Below are 20680 nucleotides of genomic sequence, written 5' to 3'. Positions count from 1 at the left end.
GTTGAGACAAAATGTGAGGAAACAGAAGCTGAGTAAGCATGCGATTGCTTTTCATTTCCATTTTTGACCAACCAAAGAACATCATTGCAAAACGTCAGCAATGTAGCTGCCATGCCTAATGTCCTCACATTTTGTAACATCATATCTGTGTTGTAAGAAAGAACAAAACGTCCACGTGGCAACAAATTCTTGAGTCACAGGAGTTTCTCAAATGTGTTGTGAAAAAAGTCAAATTGACAGTTGTAATTAGTAATTCAGTCGATACGCACATAATGTTTATTTAGGGCCAAATTATAATTCACAGTCAGTAGTAAACTAGAAAAAACAAAGTGAGAAGTCACTTGAGTTTAATATTTCTTCACTATCCTTGTTTTCACCATTTAGGTTACAGTTAGTTAAAATAATCTGCATTCAACAAAGACGCAGAGAGTAAGTAATCAGATCCCAATCACTGCAAAGTCAAAATGTTCTCTAAGGACTCACATACTAATATTCCTAATTTCACACTATTAGTCTTATCACAAACAATTATATTAGAATACAAACATTCAGCAGTCTAAATGGTCAGAGAACGCAAAAGATAACAGCAAATATACATTCTGTGCCAAAATGTCACTGGAGAAAGAAAACAGAAGTGCAAACCAGGCAGCATGAGGTGCTTTTTTTATATTTGTGCTTTACCCTTTAAGAACTTTAAAGCATTTTCACCTCACTGGACAGCATGCCACTCCGGGATGCATTGAAAGAAAAGAGGAGAAGACATGCAGCAGAGTTCAGGAGCCGGGTTCACAGAGAGGTCCTCAGCTGCCTGAACTGGAATGGTGTGACACGATTCACTGATACAGGAAGCGCTCTGCGCCACCAGGTGATGGAAGCAAAGAGTCCGGTCCACACCAGACCGGTCCAGGTGTTCTGTGGGACAAAGACAACAGAGCAACAGAATATCAGGAGGATGAACGCTGATCACACATAACATGGCGGGTAAAGTGAATATTTCTTCCTCATGGTACCCAGGGCAGATGGTGGACATTTTGTCCTTAGTGTAATGATTTGAGAGTGTGGGGACCAACAACCAATCAGAACTATGAGGGCGCCATGTTAAAATCCCTGGAGTTTCTTTATTCTGGATCAAGACAACAGAGTAAAAACAGTTTCGGCATTAGTAAATAATCCGATTAGCACTAACACCAACCACATAGAGCTGTGTTTATTTAGTGTATGGATTCTCTAAATCCATACGCAGCATTTCTAAACCAGTTCTTAAGCACCAGCTTTCTTTTAATATCAGCAGCGTTTAACATTTCTAGCGCTCTCTAAGAGTTCCAGCTCTGTTCGGCTGGAACAGATCTTCTTTTGAAGAACCAGTAAGAAGTGGCTGATGTGAGGTGTTGACTTGGTCTCCAAGATCTCAATCAAGCATCTGCAGGATGTGCTGCACATTCAACCTACGTATGGACGCTCCCTTTCAAATCGTATTGGATTGAAAGCGCTTGCTGCTAACATCTTGTTTCTTCAGGGGTCTGGTGAAACCCAGGCCTCAATGATTCAGACCAAAACAAAAGGCGAACCAACACACTGTTGGGAACGCAGTTTTATCCTTATTTTAGTACAACTAAAAAGAGGCAAAAATAAATAGGTTTCAACCTAGCAGAGGTATATAAGAGATTGGAATCTGATTTCTCTTTTCATTGGTCAACTCTGCCACTTTAAATCGTTCAGGAAACTCGTTCCACTGTTACATGTTACCATTTCTGCTGTATTTGTGAAATGTCAATGGAACCATCTCAAAGCTCAAAACCTCAGAGAAGAGGGTTTGTCCTCTGCAGTGTGTGCTGTGAGGAGTCGTACCTAACGAGGCGTTTCCTCCTGCTCAGTGCCGAGGCTGGGGCAGTAAAGTGTAAACAACTTTGGAAGAATCCCTCGGTTTCCTCTCTCCTCTCATGTTGTGCACCTGGACCTGATCCGGGCTGCGGGAAACAGGTGAGGTCCACCAAATCGGTAAATTCACAAAAGCCTGATCTTCCAGACAAAAAGACGATGTTAAGAAAAACCCTCTACAGCGATTGATCAGGAAGTGCAGAATGCCTGAACGTGAAACTCTTTCACATCGCAGTGCCATGTTCTCACATTTGGTAAACTCCAAGCTTTAACATGTCGAGGCTCATTTAGTGGGGGAAGAAACATTCTCACAAACTGGATCGCTGGTGTCACAGTTAGCAGTACCCCCAAACATTTCTTTACACTGCAAAAACACAAAACTTTACTAAGTATTTTTGGTCTAGTTTCTTGTACATTTGTCTTAGTACAAAACTAACCTACAGGTAACTTGTCAAACAAATATAGGAGCATTAAGAAACATTAAGAACAAAACATTGGATGCTTTGGTTAGTGTCTACCTGGACATCCTGGAGTAATGCACAGTGATGAAGTTGGAGGCGGAGCTGCGGCCTGAAACTTCTTTGATTGGCGGAGCGTCCATCAGAGGAACGATGGAGGGATGGGAGGTGTCGCTTAAATCCTCCGGCTCCTCCTGTGTGCACATGGAAAACATCTCATTCCTCTTCCCTTTCATCGGTGAACCTTCCCCCAGGTGACGTCGAGCGCGGCTCACCGGGATGTCGGACATCTTGCCTGTTCTGACGGGGAGGGTTTGTTCGGCCGGCTCACGGCGCAGTGTGTCGGGTGTCACTGCTGGACGCTGGGGTCAAACAGAAGAGACACAAACCTCAGAGGATCAACCAGATAAATAGGATCACAAATCATGAAAAATCATTCCAGACTTCACTGCGGTAGCCTGGATCATTCTTCAAACCCGTGTTTTCTCCTACTGTCAGCTTCAGTAAAACACAAAATGCTGAATTATTCTTAGACTGATTAAAAACAACGACAAAGACAGCTGCACCTTGTTTATATCGTCTACGGACTCCGTGTCTACTCTGTGCATGTTCTTGCTGTGAACGCAGAGAGAGGCACAGTCAGTTGCAAAGATTGATGAAGAAAAGTGATGAATAAACAGGAAGAGAAAAACAGCTGCTGCAGAGGCGAAGGTACTTCCAGTCACCTGATCATGACGGCCACCGTCAGCGAGATGAGACCAGCAGACACGCCCACCGCCGAAGCCAAGGCGATCGCCTTCAAACGACCTGCAGTCGGAGACATCGCAAACGTCACCGGCATGACAGAAAGACGAAGTCGCCGAACGCAAAAGCAGGAAGCTCAGCGGGCTAAAACCGAACAGAAGTCATAAAAATAGAAAAGGAAAGTGATTTGAGGAGCTAAAGAGCTGCACATCAGAAAACGCCAGTCTGGACTCGAGTCTTGTATTTCCACTTCTTCTTTCCAAAGCTCCATTTCTTCAGCTGTCTAGACTAGAGTGGCAGTTTTCCGCAGCACCTCATCACCTCCTCTCTTCATAGTGAGAGCGGTTTACATGACTCACAGTGAATCATAGAAAAACAATGAAAGCCAGAGGCCGGACGGACCACTGCGACGGTGACAGGGAGGCTTCATCGCTCATCGCCGCAGACAAACAGAAACCATATCTGAAAACCTTCGGTGGTATAAACACTGACAAATACTCAGAGGGAGTTTTTTTTTCCCCCCTTCTTCTTCTTCTGCAGCGTCTGAGATAATTAGAAACATGGCTGTAAATATGCAGCAGGTGGGTTTCACTGCAGCAAAACCTAGTGTTGCCAATCACTTAACAGAAGTTAACACTTGAATGCTGAGTGCGAAGCTGGCTGCACTTTAATAGATTATATTGGTAATTTAAAACAAAAAGATTGCCCATAATAGTTAGAAAAAAGTAAAAAGAGGAACTAAACAAATAAAACAGGACTGATCATAAGAGCAGAAATGACATTTTAAGGAAAATGGCAACATTCAAGATGATCCATCAGAGCTGATTGGTACCTCTGACTCTGACTGTCAGGACCGGAGAGCTGTGGGCTCCGATTCGGTTCCTGGCCTCGCAGTAATACTGACCGCTCTCACCAGGACCGACCTCAGAGAAGGTGAAGACGGGCCCAGACTTGGTGACCCATGCTGCGTCATCAAGAACAGGGGAAACGGTAAGCTTTACGGTTTTAATTTAAGTCAAACGGTGATACAAACATTCACCACAAAGAAAAAAAAAGAAAAAAAGTAAAAAAAAATAAATAAATAAATCAGAGCTAACAGTGTACAGTGCCACCATCCAGAGCGAGTCTGTGCCAGGTGAAGTTGTCCACGGCTGGGTAGGCCTGACTGCTGCAGGTCAGGGTCAGGGGTCGGCCCGCGTCCACCACGCTGGAAGGGCGAGCCAGAATCGAGGTGTTCTTAGGGGGGTCTGCACAGAGGAGGGAAGAAAAGAAGATTGATGTTATCATAAATCATTTTTTCATAAAGACAAGCTGAAGTTCAACATGCAGTTCTAATCATTTTGGTCTGGTTACTGTTTAAAATCAAAGACAAGTCAAGCCAGAGAGCGAAGCAAAGACCAGCAGTTTTACCATCACAGCCCTCGGACTTTGTCACGTCTTGTCTTGTTGCAACCATAAAATGCTGTGTATTTTTTTTTTTTAAGGTTACCCCAAGTTGGCCCTTGGTTTTGGGCTTAAAATTGGAATTGTTCCTTTTGAAATTTTTTAAAATTCATTTTTTATTTTTTTTTTGCCTTTTTAGGCTTGTTTTTTTTTTTTTTTTATTAAAAAAGCTCAAGTTCCTTCTTCAGGTTGATCTGAATTGATCCCAGTCAGAGTTCAGTTTTAGTTCAGTGGGTAAGGACTTCCACATGTTGACCCAGAGAAACTTTATGGACAACCAGCGTAGAGCTCCTGCTGGACGCTCCATGAATTACTGACCCAAAATGTCGCGGAGAACCAGAGGAGCCTTCTTCCACATGTCTGATTTTAAGCAGTTCACCAGGTATGAATATGTTTGCAGGACAACGTTAATTTGTTTGAAAAAAAAAAAAAGGGGGGGGGTTATGTAAGAAAAAGATGGAGGAATGCGTCTTGTACTTACAGAGGACTGTTAGTGAAGAGACAAGAGAGGATTGGGAACCCAGTCGGTTTGATGCTATGCAGTAGTACTGACCCGCGTGTTGAGCCCCCACTGAAGGAAAGGTCAGGTTCTGACTGTGACCTTTAGGCACCACCTGGTCACCTATGATTCGATACCAAACATACCTGCAGAGGAAATCAGGGAAGAGATGATGACGGTGACCACTGGGCCCAGTTCTTTCAACAGATTTTTGACATCATCAAATCAACAGAAATGGAAAATGGTTGGTCAAGAAGACACCAGGGCCTTATTATTATTATTATTATTATTATTATCATTATTATTATTAAAATAATAAGGCCACAACAAATGCATGACATGATGAAGTAGCAAAACCAGCATTAGAAAAAAAAAATGGGAACAATAAAGAAAGTTGTATGGGTCTGATTCAAGGTGATGTTTTACCTGCTGGGAGGAGGCTGGGCGTGGCTGCTGCAGCTCAGGTTTACAGACGAGCCCTCTCTGATGTCTCTCTGAGGACTCGTCCACACGTGTGTGTTTTTGGGAGAGTCTGCACAGGAGGAACAGGAACAGAAAACATAAAGTTGGACAACAAAGACCCTGATGTTAATCTTTGCAGTCCTGCTGAATAACCGGTTAGCGGAATACTTAATTATCATAAATATTCCTGCTGCATCCCTGCGATGCATCTGGACCACGATACGGCTAAAAGACGCACAGCTGACGTTGAGAAGAAGTGATCCGGAGCGGTCTGTTCCCAGCGAGTTGCGAGCGACGCAGTAGTACTCTCCTCTGTCTGTGTACTTCAGGTAGGACAGGTGGAGCTGAGGACGGAAGCTGTCTGGAATGCTGCCGCTCTCGTTGTCTGCGAAGAAAGGAGAAAAATGTGTATCTACATAAAAAGTGACAGCTTATCATTTAAAACCAGTTTTAAAAGGTTTTACTATCTCCACCACCATGGGTGTGTGACTTACAAAGAATCAAGCGCACCCATCCCTTTCACTTTGTAGGTAAAGAAACTGGAACATTGTTTGTTTACCTATTTACTCACTGTTAAGTGAAAAGTAAATTATTAAAAGAATGACTGAAGAAAATATTTAAAGTTAAAAAATGCTAAGGAGTAATTGTTTTACTTTGAGATTATTGGTGGTACATTTGTTGTCACTCCTATTTATCGATACAAAACACATGCAACTGAAGCGCTTTCTTTCTTTCTATTCTTAATAAGTTTCCTTGTGGTGATAAATGTGATGTGACACAGCGGCGTATTTCTTTCAGCGACTGACCACTAGATCAGAAGGGCATCATATCGATCTGGACATCTTGCTGAGTCAGCAGGACAGCATGCCATTATAAAACAATCTTCAAAGCTCACAACCGACCAACATTCAGCAGGTAGTCCCTGCTGTGTACCTTTAAACCATGCGAAGCTCTCAACAGGTGGGGCTGCATCGCTGCTGCAGGTCAGAGTGACTGAACCCCCCTCTGACAACTCTCCCGCAGGAAACACCGCAATGGAAGTGGAGCGAGGACTGTCTACAGTGAGAAACAATGGAGAAAGCATGATTTAGGACAAAATATAAACAGCTTTGGTATCGCATGTTCAAATATTACAGCGTCTGATAAAGTGTCTGATTATCATTCCCTAAAATCTCGGCTTCATGCTTTCTTCAAATTGTAAGACATTTGTCCTCGTCTATGAATGAGAGCAAAATAAATATTATCCCCTGTCCATTACTTCCAGATGCATGTCCACGGTGTAAAACGTTAAAAATCATAAAAGTTTCTGTTTTTCTTGGCTGACATTACTTACGCCCCATTGTCAGAGAGACTGGTGGTGACTGGACGTTCTGCGGTGGGATTGGGCGGCAGGTGTATGCCCCTGCGTGCTGCTGGTCAAAGCGGTTAATCATCTTTTTCTCATTCGAGCCGAGGTTCAATCCGTTCCTAAAATATCACATGATAATGGGACTGATGGTGAACTATGATTTCTTTCCATTAGCTGGTAAGAGATAGGGATAGGGGGTGGAAAGGAAACCCAACACAATGCCAACTTTGGGCTAGTTAGCCAGCTAGCTAGCCAGTTAGCATTGGGCTAGTTGGACAGATAGCACAGCTGTAGTGGATGGCATGGACTAGCTCAAAGGTGCCAGTTTTTAGCTATGTCAAATAAGTGTCGTTTCTCTCATCTCTCATCTTTTTCTCTCTTATGTTTGCATCCAAAGATCCACCTAACCAGGGTTTAGTTGTGCCTCTTTCCTGTACACAGTCACTGACAGAGCTATTGCTGCCATTAACTGTGTGTGTATTCTCTTTGTTTTTCTCACAGAGAGTACTTCTGTTTCATTGCTTTTGCTCTATCTTCTTTCCTGGATAAAAACCATTGATTGACCTAAAGACCTAAATTTGCCTTCTTACTCTACTTTTAGAAAGTAATTCTGACCCCGTGACTATTCAGTAATGTGTTTTGCGTCTCCTCCGTGTCCCGTCGACCCCCATCTGGTCACAGTAGATGGCTGCTCATATTAATAAAATGGGCATTATGCAGACTTACCTGTAGAGTGCCAGGCTTCTCCCTGGGGCAGCACATCCTCTGGCCTGGCAACTTACAAAGACTGTTTCTCCAAATCCAAACATGTTGCCTGGCCTCGCTGGATGCACCTGAACCTGGAGGTCTGTGAAACACAGAGACAAACACACGTCATTAAATCCTGAGATTTTTCTGAGATGTCTCAGCAGCTGTAGTTTCTGCTCACCTACCTGTAACATCCAGAGTAATGGTGTCAGGTGAGGTCCATCTCCCCAGCGGCTGGTCTGTCTCAAACCTGAAGTGATACTGGCCCGCATCGCCCAGCTTCACAGCCCGAATCTGAACCGAGCAGCTGGAATAGCTTCCCCCAGTGTAGCTAAAATCCAGGCAGCAACTCAGTAACGTAATTTTACTGTAACAATCACAGCACTTGCAGTTCTTCTCACCGCGTGCGCCCGCGGTAAGATGGGCTGATCTGGTTGGGGTCGGTGTGGTGAGCAAACTCCCTGCGACCCTCAACAGAGACACGGAACCACATAACGCGCCTCACAGTGTGACCTGGGGAGTTTTACACAATGTTGTTCATTTAAACATATCCTAAAGCCATAAACAACAACGTATTTTCCTGATACTTTATGAGATACACCAACACATCATACTATTAGTGTGAAGTGGGAAAAAAAATTAAACTTTTCAGATTTCTTATACTCTGTTAGATAAAACTCTAACAAATTACATTTCCTTGTTTTCACAAACATTTGAACCGTCCATCTAAAGAAATGCAAAATGAACAAATGATCAACCTGAGGGGTAGTCATAACGGCAGGGCAGAGTGACTGTAGTTCCTGCCCACACACAGATCACTCTTCTGGAAAACGACACACTCCACCTGCTCTGAGTACCTAGGAGACACAAACGCTTTGAATCTTTCAATTGTCAGGGCTCTTCATTTAGGAATAATGCACAAAAATCAGCATCTGTTCCACCACATTTTCTCCAATTCTCACCTGAATTACCATCTCTTGACTGTAAACAGGGTGATGACATGCAACAAGTACATGGCCAGTTGTTTTTCTAATCTATTTCAAACATGAAATCTCAGACAGTAGCATTTCAAAGTTAAGCAGGAAGTGTCCTCCTTGATGTGCAGCCGTGGCGTCGACCTGTGCTGCTGACTGTGGGCCTGGCTGACTACCTTGCACAAAAGACAATCAATACTTATAAATAAACCGGAGTGTAAAGAGAAGGGCACCTGGCTGCAGGACATTGTGGACATAATGGCTCTTAAAAATCGACCACTTGATTTTAAAACTTAAAAGTAAAAAATATAAATCCTAAATTTAAAATCTGTAACTGAACAATCCCCCCCCCCACCAAAAAAAACATCTGTGAGCTCAACACGCCTTGTTTGATTCTAGTTTTCAAAATGCAAAGAAAAAACTAAACTTTAAAGAATATTACCATTTCTCTCATACCTGGTAAAGCTGTGAGGATGGTGCCCAGAACTAACGCACCTGCCAACATCTCCGCTGTCACGAGCTCTGCTATGTCACAATAAACAATCGGGTGAGAGCTGAAGAAGAACTCGCCGATCACACAAAACATCATCAAACTATTTAGATCTCAAGAACTCACCCTCAGAGTATTTGCATCCACCTCAGCCAGTCAGATAAACACAGACACTTCAGGATGTTTACGTCCCTGACAGTGATGGAGGTGAGGAGGTTTTATAGCGATGAGAGAGGCTCAGTGTTTGGCGTCTGTCATATGGGAGGAGGGGGTGAGGCGGGTGATCGGCTCCTCATCCGTCATTGTTTGACCCGTTTCCACTGTTGCTTTTGATTCCACTTCTCCATCTGAATCCGTCTCAAAAGATGAGCTAAAAGAAGAAATTGTGACATCCATGTGATCTTATCACTTCTGCAGCGGATTCAGAGACGCGTGTCTGTGCTACAAGTCAAATGTCATTAACCTGCAGTACGTGTTAGATTCACTTGTTATGTAACAGTCATTCATTCCTCCTCCTCCTCCTCCTTATTCTTCTGCTCCTTCTCTCTTAGGTGGGAAAAAAGTAATCATAGTAGCTTTTTTGAAGCTAATTTCACCCAAAAAAAAGCTCAATATTCACAGGAAGGGGCTACAGGCAGCCTGGCATCTTCATAGCAATTTCCAAAGTAAAAGCTTCTACATGCTGATCAACCTTAAAGTAAAGCATAAAAAATGGTACAGTAATATTTTACAGTATCATTCAATACTATATCAGTTATTATGTACAAAGTTAGACATGATTTCTAGCTTTCTGTGTGTGATTATGCCACTGCAATTTGAGAAATAAAATAATTTTCACAATTGTTTCGGCACTAAAGCTGCCAATAAATGTGTTAAAAACCAAACAAACCAAAAGCTATTTTTATAGAAGTGCACAGAAAGATGCAGGTACTATGCGTCTTTCTATGTGCTTAGTACCTGCACATAGGTACATTTGCACTTATGTGCAAATGTACCTATGTAGCATGTGCATCTTTTGCAACATGCTTTGAGTCATGTGCAAAAGACACAGCAAGGATTAACAAACAAAATGCAAAGAAAAAACAAAACACAGGAGAGTTTACTGCACCGTATGTATAAAAGTGTTTCATCATTGCTCACTGTAAATAAACTTTTTGTACAGTAAAATTCGTTTTTTTTTTGTTTTTTTTTTGCTTACATGATCTGATAGGAATAAAAACCAAGGTTTTAATTCTTGAGTAATTAAGAAAATGATCTCAACCATAAAATGGCTGAAAAGTTAAGGTTGTAAAAAAAGTATTTAGTACCAACAGATGGAGTGTAAACCTGGGGCCACTGGATCGTCTGCCTTTTTTTTTTTGGCAGGCTTTGTATTTTCATTTTAGTTTATTATCCAAAAGTACTTTGACTCTGTTCATGTAAAGGAGTTAGTGAGGCAAGTTATCATAGTAAAAGTCGGTAGGTTCTCCCTCTGCTTGGATATTGTCTCAGCATCAGTCCAAGCTGTAAACAGAGTGACTGACATTTGTAGCTCCATGTAAGGTTTATTTATGAAATGAAACCAGGCCTGTGGGCGGACATTAATATACATAAGTCAAACAGACGTTGACTCCGCCGCCCAGATGTCCTCTTATCCTCTGCTCTAATTGAGAACGGTTGGCAATGAAAGCTACCCGCAGCCAGACGTGTGGAGGTTCGAGACCTTTCAGTCAACTGTGTCCACTTAGCCTGATGAGTCGAAATGACTTTAACATCCTACCCTGCTGCGGCTTGGCCAATAGATGTCAGGTTTAGCCAATTGGCTACTTAGCCCAGCTCTGACCCAGGAGTAATGATGATGTGCAGTTTAACTTTTCTGTCAATCTCTGCTCACAAGCCCTCCACGGAAATGAAACCGTGGACGCACAGATAAAGCAACCTGGAAGAATTTAGCCAATCATAATTTCATTTAGCCGAAAACTAACTAGACTTGTGTCAAACGTTTGTGCCAATATCATTTTGAAGGGATGCCTAAAAGTTTCTGGTAGGTATCAAAAGTCAAGCAGTTGCTACATGTTAGCCTAATCAAACATGATTGGTGTAAATAAGACATTCTAAGATGGAAGAACTCAAAAAGGTTTTACTTTCTTTTTGTCTATATTTGATGTTTTCTGTAAAAATATGTTTTGTTTTTTCCTTTGTTCCAAAACTTGATATTACTTGCTTCCTCCATATAACTGGTGGTGTTGAAGGTGGAGGTTTACAGGCTGAGGAGATCAGAGTCCCAAGTTCCCAGGTTCAGAATCTGAAACTGGTTCTGGATTTTCCATGTTTCTATTCACTCTATTATAGGACAAGCTCATTTTTAGCCACATTTTTTTTTTATCATAGGAGCTTGGTTTATTAATAAAGGTCTTACTCCATGTGCTGTCAGGGAGAGGTTCAAAAAGTAACAGGAAACTCGTCTTAATTTAATCTGGATTTTTCTGTTCCCTCCAACGTTTCTGTCTTCTCTCTTTTTTGATTGGCTCAGTGTCGTTGTCTTGTCTCATTGATACTGGAGAATCATCACATTATAAGACATACATTGCTTAATCTCCGTCTAAATAACATATGATTGAAAGAGACTTTCTGATCAAATCATCATCATGTCCTCACCTTTTCCACAATCTGTTACAACCAGTAGATCAGCAGGTGGAGCAGGTCTTCTGCTTTAATTGTTGGCGAAATGAAATAAAGAGAAAAGACAACAGGGTTAACAAATAGAATACATGTGGACAGAAGAAATAAGAGTTTTATAATTTGGCCTCAATTTCATCCATATTCAAAATTGTTAGCCAGGTAAAAATAGGTTTTCTTACTTTTTTTGTCAACTGGGTTCTCTTATCTTCCTCCACCTGACTGGTGGTGTTGAAGGTGGAGGTTTACAGGCTGAGGAGATCCAACCTGGGACGATCAGAGACATTATTGAGCTGCAGAATCTGAATCTGGGATCAGAAATCAACGCTGGGCTCTCTACAATGTTTCTAAAAAATTTTAATATTCAATGTCTGACTGATGAACAGGTGAAATTTCAGCATAAGATTGTATGGCAATGCTTGGTTTGTAATTGAAGGACCTACTTCACATGATCTCTGTCTCTTTATTCTGTGTCTTCAGGTGTCCCCCCTGTTGCATCAGGATACTTCTTCTATGGACTTTCCATAGCAGGATTTTCTGTGTCTCCTCAGTCCTCCGTGTCTTCTCTCTCCTGATTCTTTTTGTTTCCTTATCTGTCGTTAGGTGATGACAGCTACCGCTTATCACAGAAACTCTGCCTTTTTGTTTCGGGAGGATGTTCAAAACACTCTTGTTGCTGCAGCCACAAATTAAACTTGGTTTGATTAGTACAGCCACGAACAGCACAACAACTACCCGAGCTCCACAAGGGCATCTTACGACACTTTCCGGTGTTAATGTGTGACTCGGTTCGGTTCGGGAGATTATCCGTATTACGGTCTGAAGCGCAGCATCTGCGGTAATTTCTCCTCTGACTTGCAACGGAGAACCTCGAGGTTCTGATGGACTAAATAAACCTAGATATTTTTATTTTGTCTTACAGAAATTTATTGCTGTCCCAAACATAATGATAAAACACACTTGCTGCAGCCACTTCATGAACTTTATTATTTTTTTTAATTCAAATGAAAAATCTAATTCACATCACACCAAGCAAATTTTATGTAGTTCTACTGTTTTATACTGTCGGCACAAACCTGCAGCTCAGAACGTTCCTGCTTTTCTCTTTTTTGTTACTGTCAGTTCTTCAGAGAAACGAGCTGCTAGCAGTGATGTTAATTCACGGTCATTCCGTCACAAAACTTAATGCTGTGTTCCTGTCGCCCCCCGTGATTAAACTCATAATTACTCTCTGTACTGAGCAGCTCTCTACGAAATACTGCTACTTCCGGTGGGCGCCGGAAGTAAGACCCATAATCGTCTCCCAGTAGGCCCCTGACCAATAGGAGGCCCTCCCACAAAAAAATTGTTTATATGTCTTATAGAAATAGAAAAAAAAAATCGGGGGCCCTATCAATTGCAAAATTAATCATATAGTGTTTTTAAAATTGTTTAAGTAGTAAAAAAAAAACAAAAAAAATCCTTCCCAGACCAAAAAGCACACATCCATATTTCCATATTTGCCCCTGGATCCGCATGAAATAGTTGGTTCCTGTTTAGCACTATGCTGCCTAGAAAAATAATAAAGTCAGGTTTTCAAAAAGAGAGAGAGAAAAAGACAAGAGTTTCAATTTATAGCCCAGTTTTTCCTCAAAGAGAGGTGGGTAGACTTCGTGAGATTAACAACCATTTATCCTTATTAACTTAGCTACAGACTACTGTTTGCCTCCATTTCACTAACATTTAATGAATGAAGGAAATAATTTAACAGCATTTTTTGAGATGTCTGGATTGCTTCATGTATATTTGTTTGCACATTGCCTATGACTTGCTATTGGGGAGAGACATTTCAATGAGCTAAAACTAATAAAAAAATTTAAGCAACCTATTTGCATGCAGTATGTGGACTGTTGTGTGTAAAATTCACTAGCAGTGAATATTGTGCTAGTATCAGTATTGGACTAAAGAAAGCAAGGCAGTTGCAACCGTTTAAAATTGTGACGCTTTTGATGAGTCAGATGGACTCAAGAAATTGTAACAGCAGCTGCAAAGGGGGGAGGGGGGGGCAAATTTTATTTTTTGTCATGGGACCCAAGATTCCTAGAATCGCTCCTGATTATAACATATGTTAATATTTTAATATTAATGCTTAATTGTTATCTTAGCCTTTGCAAGGTGTTGTAAGTGTAACTTCCGTTCTTTGTTACCACAGAAACATTGCCACATCTATGATCTAGTAATGCCCACCTGAAAGTGCGCCTGTCCTTGCTCACTCATCTCACCAGTCCTTTGACTGACAGCTATGTTCAGATTATAGGTGCCTGTAATTCCAAGCCCAAACGCTAGTGACGCTAATAAGGGAAATATGAATATCCAGCAACGACATTAAAGCTTACAGAAGAAGAAAAAAGTGCTTCACACGTCGATAGTTAGTGTACCGATGGTTTCACGACACTCTGAGAAAGTCTTTCAACCAATTCATGCTAGTCAACAGGAATACTATGTTGGTAAGTCATAAATCTCTGTTTACTAACAGCTTTCTTAGAGTTTAAGTTTGTCTGTCAAACAGAAAATTAAAAAGCAAAGCCAACGTTAAATAACAGTAAAGCTAACTGAGGCTTTTTGTGGTTAATTTGCTGGCGCGCAAACTAATAAAAATCAGAGCCATTACGTTAAAGCTATACGGTCTTATCAACATGAGGTGTAAGAATTCACTTAGCTTAAATGTCTTTTCATAAGATTACAACGTGACATTTCAGAGTTTACATCGTTGAATGCTATTACTCTAAATTATTTCTGACCTGATCTTTACCAACTTTTTTGTCTCGATCTCATTTTAAGGAGCTGGCAGTGGGCAAAAACTGCCGCCTGATAGTCAAAGAGACGCTTTCTTTGCATATTCTCTATCACTGCCAAACATTACAGTTAATATTGACACACACAATACAATTTACAAACAAGTATATGATTTAACATGAGCTATATTAGCGAAATGGTAACGTTCATGTCTAACTACTTTTATATTTCCTTTAAGTATTTCCTTCATCTTTAAATAAATAACAGTGAGGTCCTGGTTCAACTGAATTCATGCTTGGAATCTATTATGACACATATTTCTGCCCTTATCACAAACTGGGACAGGAGCATCTCTGACATTGATGACCGGAGGGAAGCTGGGGACTTAACCCTCCCTTCTGTTGAGCAACTCTCAGTGCTAATCCTGTAGCAGAAACCTGGGAAAATTACAACTGCTTATGTATGTTTTGTATGTTACGTTTTGGCTTACGGTAAATCTTTTTTATATTTTCCAGTATGAAGCACAGTTTTCTGTGCAGGCGTCAAGGGATGTTGTGCTCCATTAAGAGCTGGTGGTATGCTTTTCCTTGTGTAAACTGTCTTTAATTTCAATGAACTATTCACTAATTCATTAAACATGAAAACTTGAGGGATATGTATGATTGACTACAACTGTATTTAATGTGCTTGTCACCAGACATTCCCCAGAGCAGGGGGTCTTGTGCAGCCTGTCCAAGATGCAACATGGCAACAGCAAGAGGTCGCCCAATCAGTCAGCTACATCAGGTCGGAATACCTCATCAGTAGAGACTCTGTATTTTGTTATGCTGGCTGCCATTTCTCCCTTCTAAATCCCCCGTATTTAGAACACACTGAAAAAAGTGAATCCAGCTCCAGCTTATAAAGAAAATTGCTTTAATTGGTCATAAGTTAAAAAAAAAAAAAAAGAAGTTTATCTAAGTTTATTTAAGTTTATTAAGCTGTCATTGTAAACCAACATAAATGAAGTAACTTCTACAAATTTTATTTAAGGACTTGTGACTAACTAATGCATTAAAAAAAATACATCCTTTGTTTTTTCAGTCTAGAAAGTGGAACTGGAAGAAAGCTTTGCGTTAAAAGGTGGCTTTCAAGACCACTCCAGATTAGATTAGGGCTACGACGGCGCTGTCGTCATGAGAGGCAAACACTCAGGTGTGTGAACAAGGATTCAGGAAACATCCATATATGCATTTTTATTATATGACATACTACGTTATATTGATCGTAGTATGTCAGCGTCTGAGGCTGACTGTCTTTTCTCATTTATGTGTCATATGTGCACACAAAGTGAATTATACGTTCAACATGTGACGGTCAACCTGGTGAAGTCAAGTGAGTCAGCGGCACATACGAACGAATGGATTTGTTCCCGTCACAAAACCCAGAGAATAGTGCTGGTTTAGAGGAGCAAAATATACAGCAGTCACTCACAATTTTTATTTTCTGAAAGAGATATTTTGTGGAAAAGTAAAAAGGTATATATAAAAAAAAAAAAAAGTTGGATTTTCTCACAGAGTGTGGGGTTGAGTATTTTGTCTATGTACAGGAGAGATGCAGGTAAGATGTTTTACTGTGCAAGCTTTATTTAATTTCATTCAAGAGTTTCAACATGGTGTGAATGGTGAAATGTGCACTTCTTACTAAAACTGGAGATTTCGTTCAAGGATTTTGGACAAACACTCGGCCGTTTTCTTCTTTTCGTCAGAAGAAAATCTAGATCCACCCGCTGCTGTACAAATCTGCAAACTAACTCATTGTTCCTTCTATAAGGCTGGGGGGCGATGGCATGGTAGTAACATTAAATAGCTAATATATTTTATTTAGCGTATCCATGGAAACAGAGTGTTTATCAGAGCATTTTTCAAAAAGTAACGGTCATGAACAAGCTAATTTTTTAAGAATTTGACATTAATTCAACTAATTTGACTATAATTCACTAAAATACATATATTTCTTAAATCACTACACCACAGTTTAACATTCCTAACATTTCCACGAAATTCAGTCAAGAAAAAGGCTCATTGGATAAGAAAGATCTATGCTAGCAAGAATGCTATTTGTTCTTTGTACAGCAGTCAGTATTTCTTTATTTTATTTAGCGTATCCATGGAAACTGAGTGTTTATAAGAGCATTTTTCAAAAAAGTTTATTTTAATTGCACATCTCAGCAACAAGGCAGCTCAAATTGCTTTACCTCATAAGAACACAAAAATTCAACGTCATAAAAGACACCATACAGTCTTCTGTTTTCTTGTTTGGCTGCAGAGATTTTTTTTCCCAGTGCTTATCACCCCCTTTTTCAGACTGTGGGAGGAAGCCAGGCTACCTGCGGAAAAAAACAAACAAAAAAAAAAAACAACATACATACCTCAAGACTTTATGCCAGGATTCAAACCCACAACCTTCTTTCTGCTAGGTACCAGTTTTAACAACCATGTGACTGTGCAGCCTACAATCTAATACGCCTCATTTAAATGTAAATAATTTTAACGCCTCACGTTCAATTCTCTTTCGTAGAGATCAGGTAAGAAGTGAATCATGAGAACGAGCAGGGGACACAACTTAAACATTATTTAATCTGGGAGAACTTCACATCTGCAGGTTTTTATAGGTCTTTGTATCATTAAAATAAAAGTATTAGTGCTTTATTAAAATGACTTATAAGTGGAGGGTTAGGCTAGTAGATAGGCTTCAATATGTTCCTCATTTGGCTCCTAAAGCTATGAAAGCGGTCTGGATTATGTTTAGTGGAAACTGTGAGTCCAATTTTAAACAGGAACCATAATAGGGAACAGAAAGTCTCAAAAATCCTCAGGATATGGGGTTAAATGAACAATATATTCCAGTTCACAGCTTGGTTGGTTGGATTATGGGTTAGAGTCCAAAATGAGTCTCTATTGGGTGTCCATATTACCACGACTCTTATAGCGTTTAATGATCCCAGATCCCAGAGAGAGAGAGAGAAAAAAAAAACAATGACTTTGGTCCCTGGCCGAAAACTTTTACAAACCTATACTCATTTTTTTTTTCTCTTTACTTTCCCATTGCTGTCTGTGTTAGACTGAGTATGAAGATTGGTGGGCTTTGAGCTTAACCTGTAACCACAGCATGACTTCAAAAGGATCATGGCACACTAATAGGTCAAAGCCTGATGTAATCTTAATCGAAAGCAGGCCGGACTAAATGAGTGAAGAGAAACAGATGGATGGAGCTAGATTAAGTGTGACTGACCACAAACAGAGAGAGAGAAAGAGGGTAAGAAAGAGAGAGAGGGGGGGAAGCTTGAGGTGAAAGGTAAAGGGGGGGCGCTAAACATGATCAGACGTAGTTGTAAAAGAAGAAAGATGTAGCAGGAGAGGCAGAGAAAGAGATGGAAGGACAAGGTGTAAACTTTGAAAAGCGTGCAGAAAGGGTAAGAGACGAAAGCCGGGCAGCGTCTCCAGCCCTGTACAGTAGGGATGATATCCATCCGCTGACCGCAGGCCAGATGAAGTGTGACCGTCTGGTGGTCAGACTGGACCTGAAGATTTTCCGCTGTTGCAAAACACTTCCTGCCTGCTGTTTTCATGTAATGTGACCACTCACAGTTTGCTCTCCCCCCTCCACCACCTCCTGGGCCGCCATACTTTAAGCTGAACAATATGTTATTTCTGCGTTATTTCTTATGCCCGCGGAATGGACTCGGAGCTCTCCAGGCCCTTCCAGGCTTGGACGAGCTCCACGGCCGCGAATAACGACTCGGCCGTCCAACATGTGTTAGTCCTCATATACTGAGCGGCGTGCTCGGTGGGGGCAAGAATGACGATGATCAGAGCTGCAATCATATCTGACAAGGTGATATGTCGTCCCCGCGTTGTCTTTTAAAAAGCTGCGCGTGACGACTCGATGAGAGGACGTTTTGCCAAAAGAATCACGGAGCCGGCGGGGGAATTTAGGAAAGGAAATAAAGAGAAACTGTGAGGTGGAGAGAAAGGCCGAGTTTCCTCTTGGTTAAACTAATATCAACAGCTAAAACACACAGCCTTTAGTCACTTACACACTTGACTTTACAAATAAGCCAAACTAAACATTTGGTGATTTCTTAAAACTCCTAAATCTCTGAAACGTATTGGAGCTCTATTAAATTTAGCCTGGTTTTGCTCATTCCTGTCCCATTCACAAACTCTGCTGTGGGGTCGGATTTCTGCTCCTTGTCTGCCAGAGACCTGTTTGTGGCTGCTGTGGTATTCCACGCTGAATGAGTCATGTCTGGTGGTTATTATGGGGCAGGCGTTTGGCTCACCCCCCGACTCTTACCCCGTCTAGTGGCAGCAGACAAAAATTACATGATGTTTTTTGAGCCTCGTCCAGTTATGCTGACGAAGAGCGGTTCTCATTTAACCGGGCAAGATGAGTTAAGGGCGCATTTTTGCTTTGTGATGTAAGAATACCAGACAGCATCGAAGAAGATGGCAAAGAAAGCTCTAAAAAAGGAAACATTGACAGTGAGCTTCCTGGAAATGAGCAATTTGTAAAACGAAAACAGAACTTTACTGACTTCTTAACTAATTTAAGCTAAAATTACAACCTTTTGTCTTTGAAAAACACAAAGTTTAATGGCTAATGACAAATAGACAGGCATCTTAAGCGTGTCTACTACTTTCCACAATACAGTTTATGTTTCATTAGATGGTAGGAATCATAATGTCTTACTTATATGTTTGTAAAAGGAGGAAAGGAAAGGAAACACACAGACCCCTATCATTGTTATTGTGGCACCACAAATTTAAAATGAAAAGGAATCTTGTATATTAAAATGCAGAACAATAACAGAACAAACTGTACTTATTTGATTCTGTAGTTCTTACAGATTCATAAGAACTACTCTTCTGAGATCTGCAAAACTGAAAAGGAATCAAAAGTCTGCCTAATATCAAACCAGACTAAACCATTCCTGTTTTGTCTTTTTCTTTTTAAGATTTTTTTGTATTAATTAAAAAAAAAAATGAAAGTTTTTGATTCACTCTGATTACTTTGCAGGAAACAATTTCAATAGTTTTCAGAGTTGACATAGTCCACTGTATGGATTATCCAAATACCTAATACAAGATTCTTCCATAGTCATTTGAAATTTCAATTTCACCGCAGATTGAAGATTAAAAGCTTAAATGCTTTAGTCTCGTTGTCGCCTCTTTTAGGGGGAGCCAAGCCTTTCCTATGGGGGTCAAAACTGCTAATAATACCTCTTTATTTCTTGTAACATTGTGAGAAAAACTAGTAGGCGTCATTTTGAAACTTTGCTTTCTTTCTGAAGATCTTCTTTAGAACCCATACCATACCTTTAGGTCCAACGTTAGCAGCTACTTTGTTGAATGGTTTCGCTGTACGAAGTAGAAAACTGCTCAGCAGTTATCGCTCAACAGCGATTGTTTATCGAAACCCTGAATTATTGTCCAATCATCGGCTTCATGGTAAAGTAAGAAATGTTTTACATAAAAATAAAGAGTAATGTCTTAACATTCTAGTGAATGCTAAGCTGATGTTTAGTTAAACATTTTTGATATACTCATTGATGTACTTACTGCGTTCTGAGGCAACGGACGATTACCAACCCCAGTCATCTCCCTAATTAGTTGTTGAAATGATTTTTATGTTATTATATTGGATACATTTCAACTTTCCAAGGTCTTGTCATCAGGTTGATTCATCAGTAGTGCTTGTCCAAGAAATACAAACTAACCCCAGGCTGTTATTTCTTGGTAGCGCGAACAAATCCAAACATAATATTAATTTGTGCAGGACGGCCTTTGTTTCCACAGAGTGCCTCTTAGCAGCAGCAAAAGAAACGGACATACTTTGGAAGATTTTGAGCTGGTGCTTAAATTACACAAAGTTTTCATCAAATTCTCACCATATGCAGATGATTTCACATTAGCTGTGCAAAAAACCCCCCAAAAAGCAGCAACAAAAAAAACCCCCAGATAAAAAGGTAATTATGTGAGTCAGTTAGATTTTTCTGTTCAGCTTGGGAACTTTTTCAGCAGAGATGGCGATGAATTCCCAACCACGTGTTTTATTGAGAAGCCTTTCTGCAGCCACAAACAAATTAAGCTGTCTCAGGAAAAGCTGAGGTTCGGTGACAAATGGTTGTGCGGGAGAACTCAGCTCACCTTGTTCACATCT

The 20680-nt window shown here is 40.7% G+C and overlaps 2 protein-coding genes across 3 annotated transcripts in view; one reads left to right on the top strand and one right to left on the bottom strand.

The window, feature by feature from the left end:
• Positions 1-246: 246 nt before the first annotated feature.
• LOC103139439 (B-cell receptor CD22) lies at positions 247-10389 on the bottom strand. Its single transcript, XM_016673715.1, has 20 exons — positions 10355-10389; positions 9170-9734; positions 9010-9075; positions 8338-8436; positions 7981-8092; positions 7765-7910; positions 7559-7679; positions 6818-6951; positions 6418-6540; positions 5723-5869; positions 5449-5554; positions 5005-5168; positions 4178-4327; positions 3913-4044; positions 3062-3143; positions 2903-2951; positions 2612-2698; positions 2397-2530; positions 1849-1967; positions 247-912 (listed from the first exon to the last, which is right to left on the bottom strand). Exons 3-19 carry the CDS (start codon positions 9056-9058, stop codon positions 1871-1873), a joined length of 1932 nt encoding a protein of 643 aa, XP_016529201.1. The 5' UTR covers positions 9059-9075; positions 9170-9734; positions 10355-10389; the 3' UTR covers positions 247-912; positions 1849-1870.
• A 3719-nt stretch (positions 10390-14108) lies between these two features.
• The window catches only part of LOC103139364 (basic helix-loop-helix transcription factor scleraxis), a 37453-nt gene continuing 30881 nt past the window's right edge, over positions 14109-20680 (top strand). Inside the window, exons 1-2 of one of the 2 annotated variants that reach the window (XM_016673888.1) lie at positions 14109-14187; positions 15174-15262. The gene's annotated coding sequence lies outside the window, so the exon portion shown is untranslated. Of the gene's footprint in view, positions 14188-14990; positions 15052-15173; positions 15263-20680 lie in introns of those variants that run through there. The other variant, XM_016673917.1, reaches the window with a different exon arrangement.

This window comes from Poecilia formosa, unplaced genomic scaffold, assembly GCF_000485575.1.
Source record: "Poecilia formosa unplaced genomic scaffold, Poecilia_formosa-5.1.2 Scaffold0, whole genome shotgun sequence".
Lineage (NCBI taxonomy): Eukaryota > Metazoa > Chordata > Actinopteri > Cyprinodontiformes > Poeciliidae > Poecilia > Poecilia formosa.
This window is presented reverse-complemented; position numbering and strand designations above follow the sequence as displayed.

Bases quoted from the DNA above. Each gene is read 5' to 3' on its own strand.
- LOC103139439 (XM_016673715.1), bottom strand. From the start codon at position 9,058: ATGTTGGCAGGTGCGTTAGTTCTGGGCACCATCCTCACAGCTTTACCA. The intron at 6,952-7,558 runs GTAAGTCTGCAT...GTGATATTTTAG, and splicing joins AGAAGCCTGGCACTCTACAG to GAACGGATTGAACCTCGGCT. The intron at 5,555-5,722 runs GTGCGTCTTTTA...CCTCCTGTGCAG, and splicing joins ACTTCTTCTCAACGTCAGCT to ACTCTCCCAAAAACACACAC.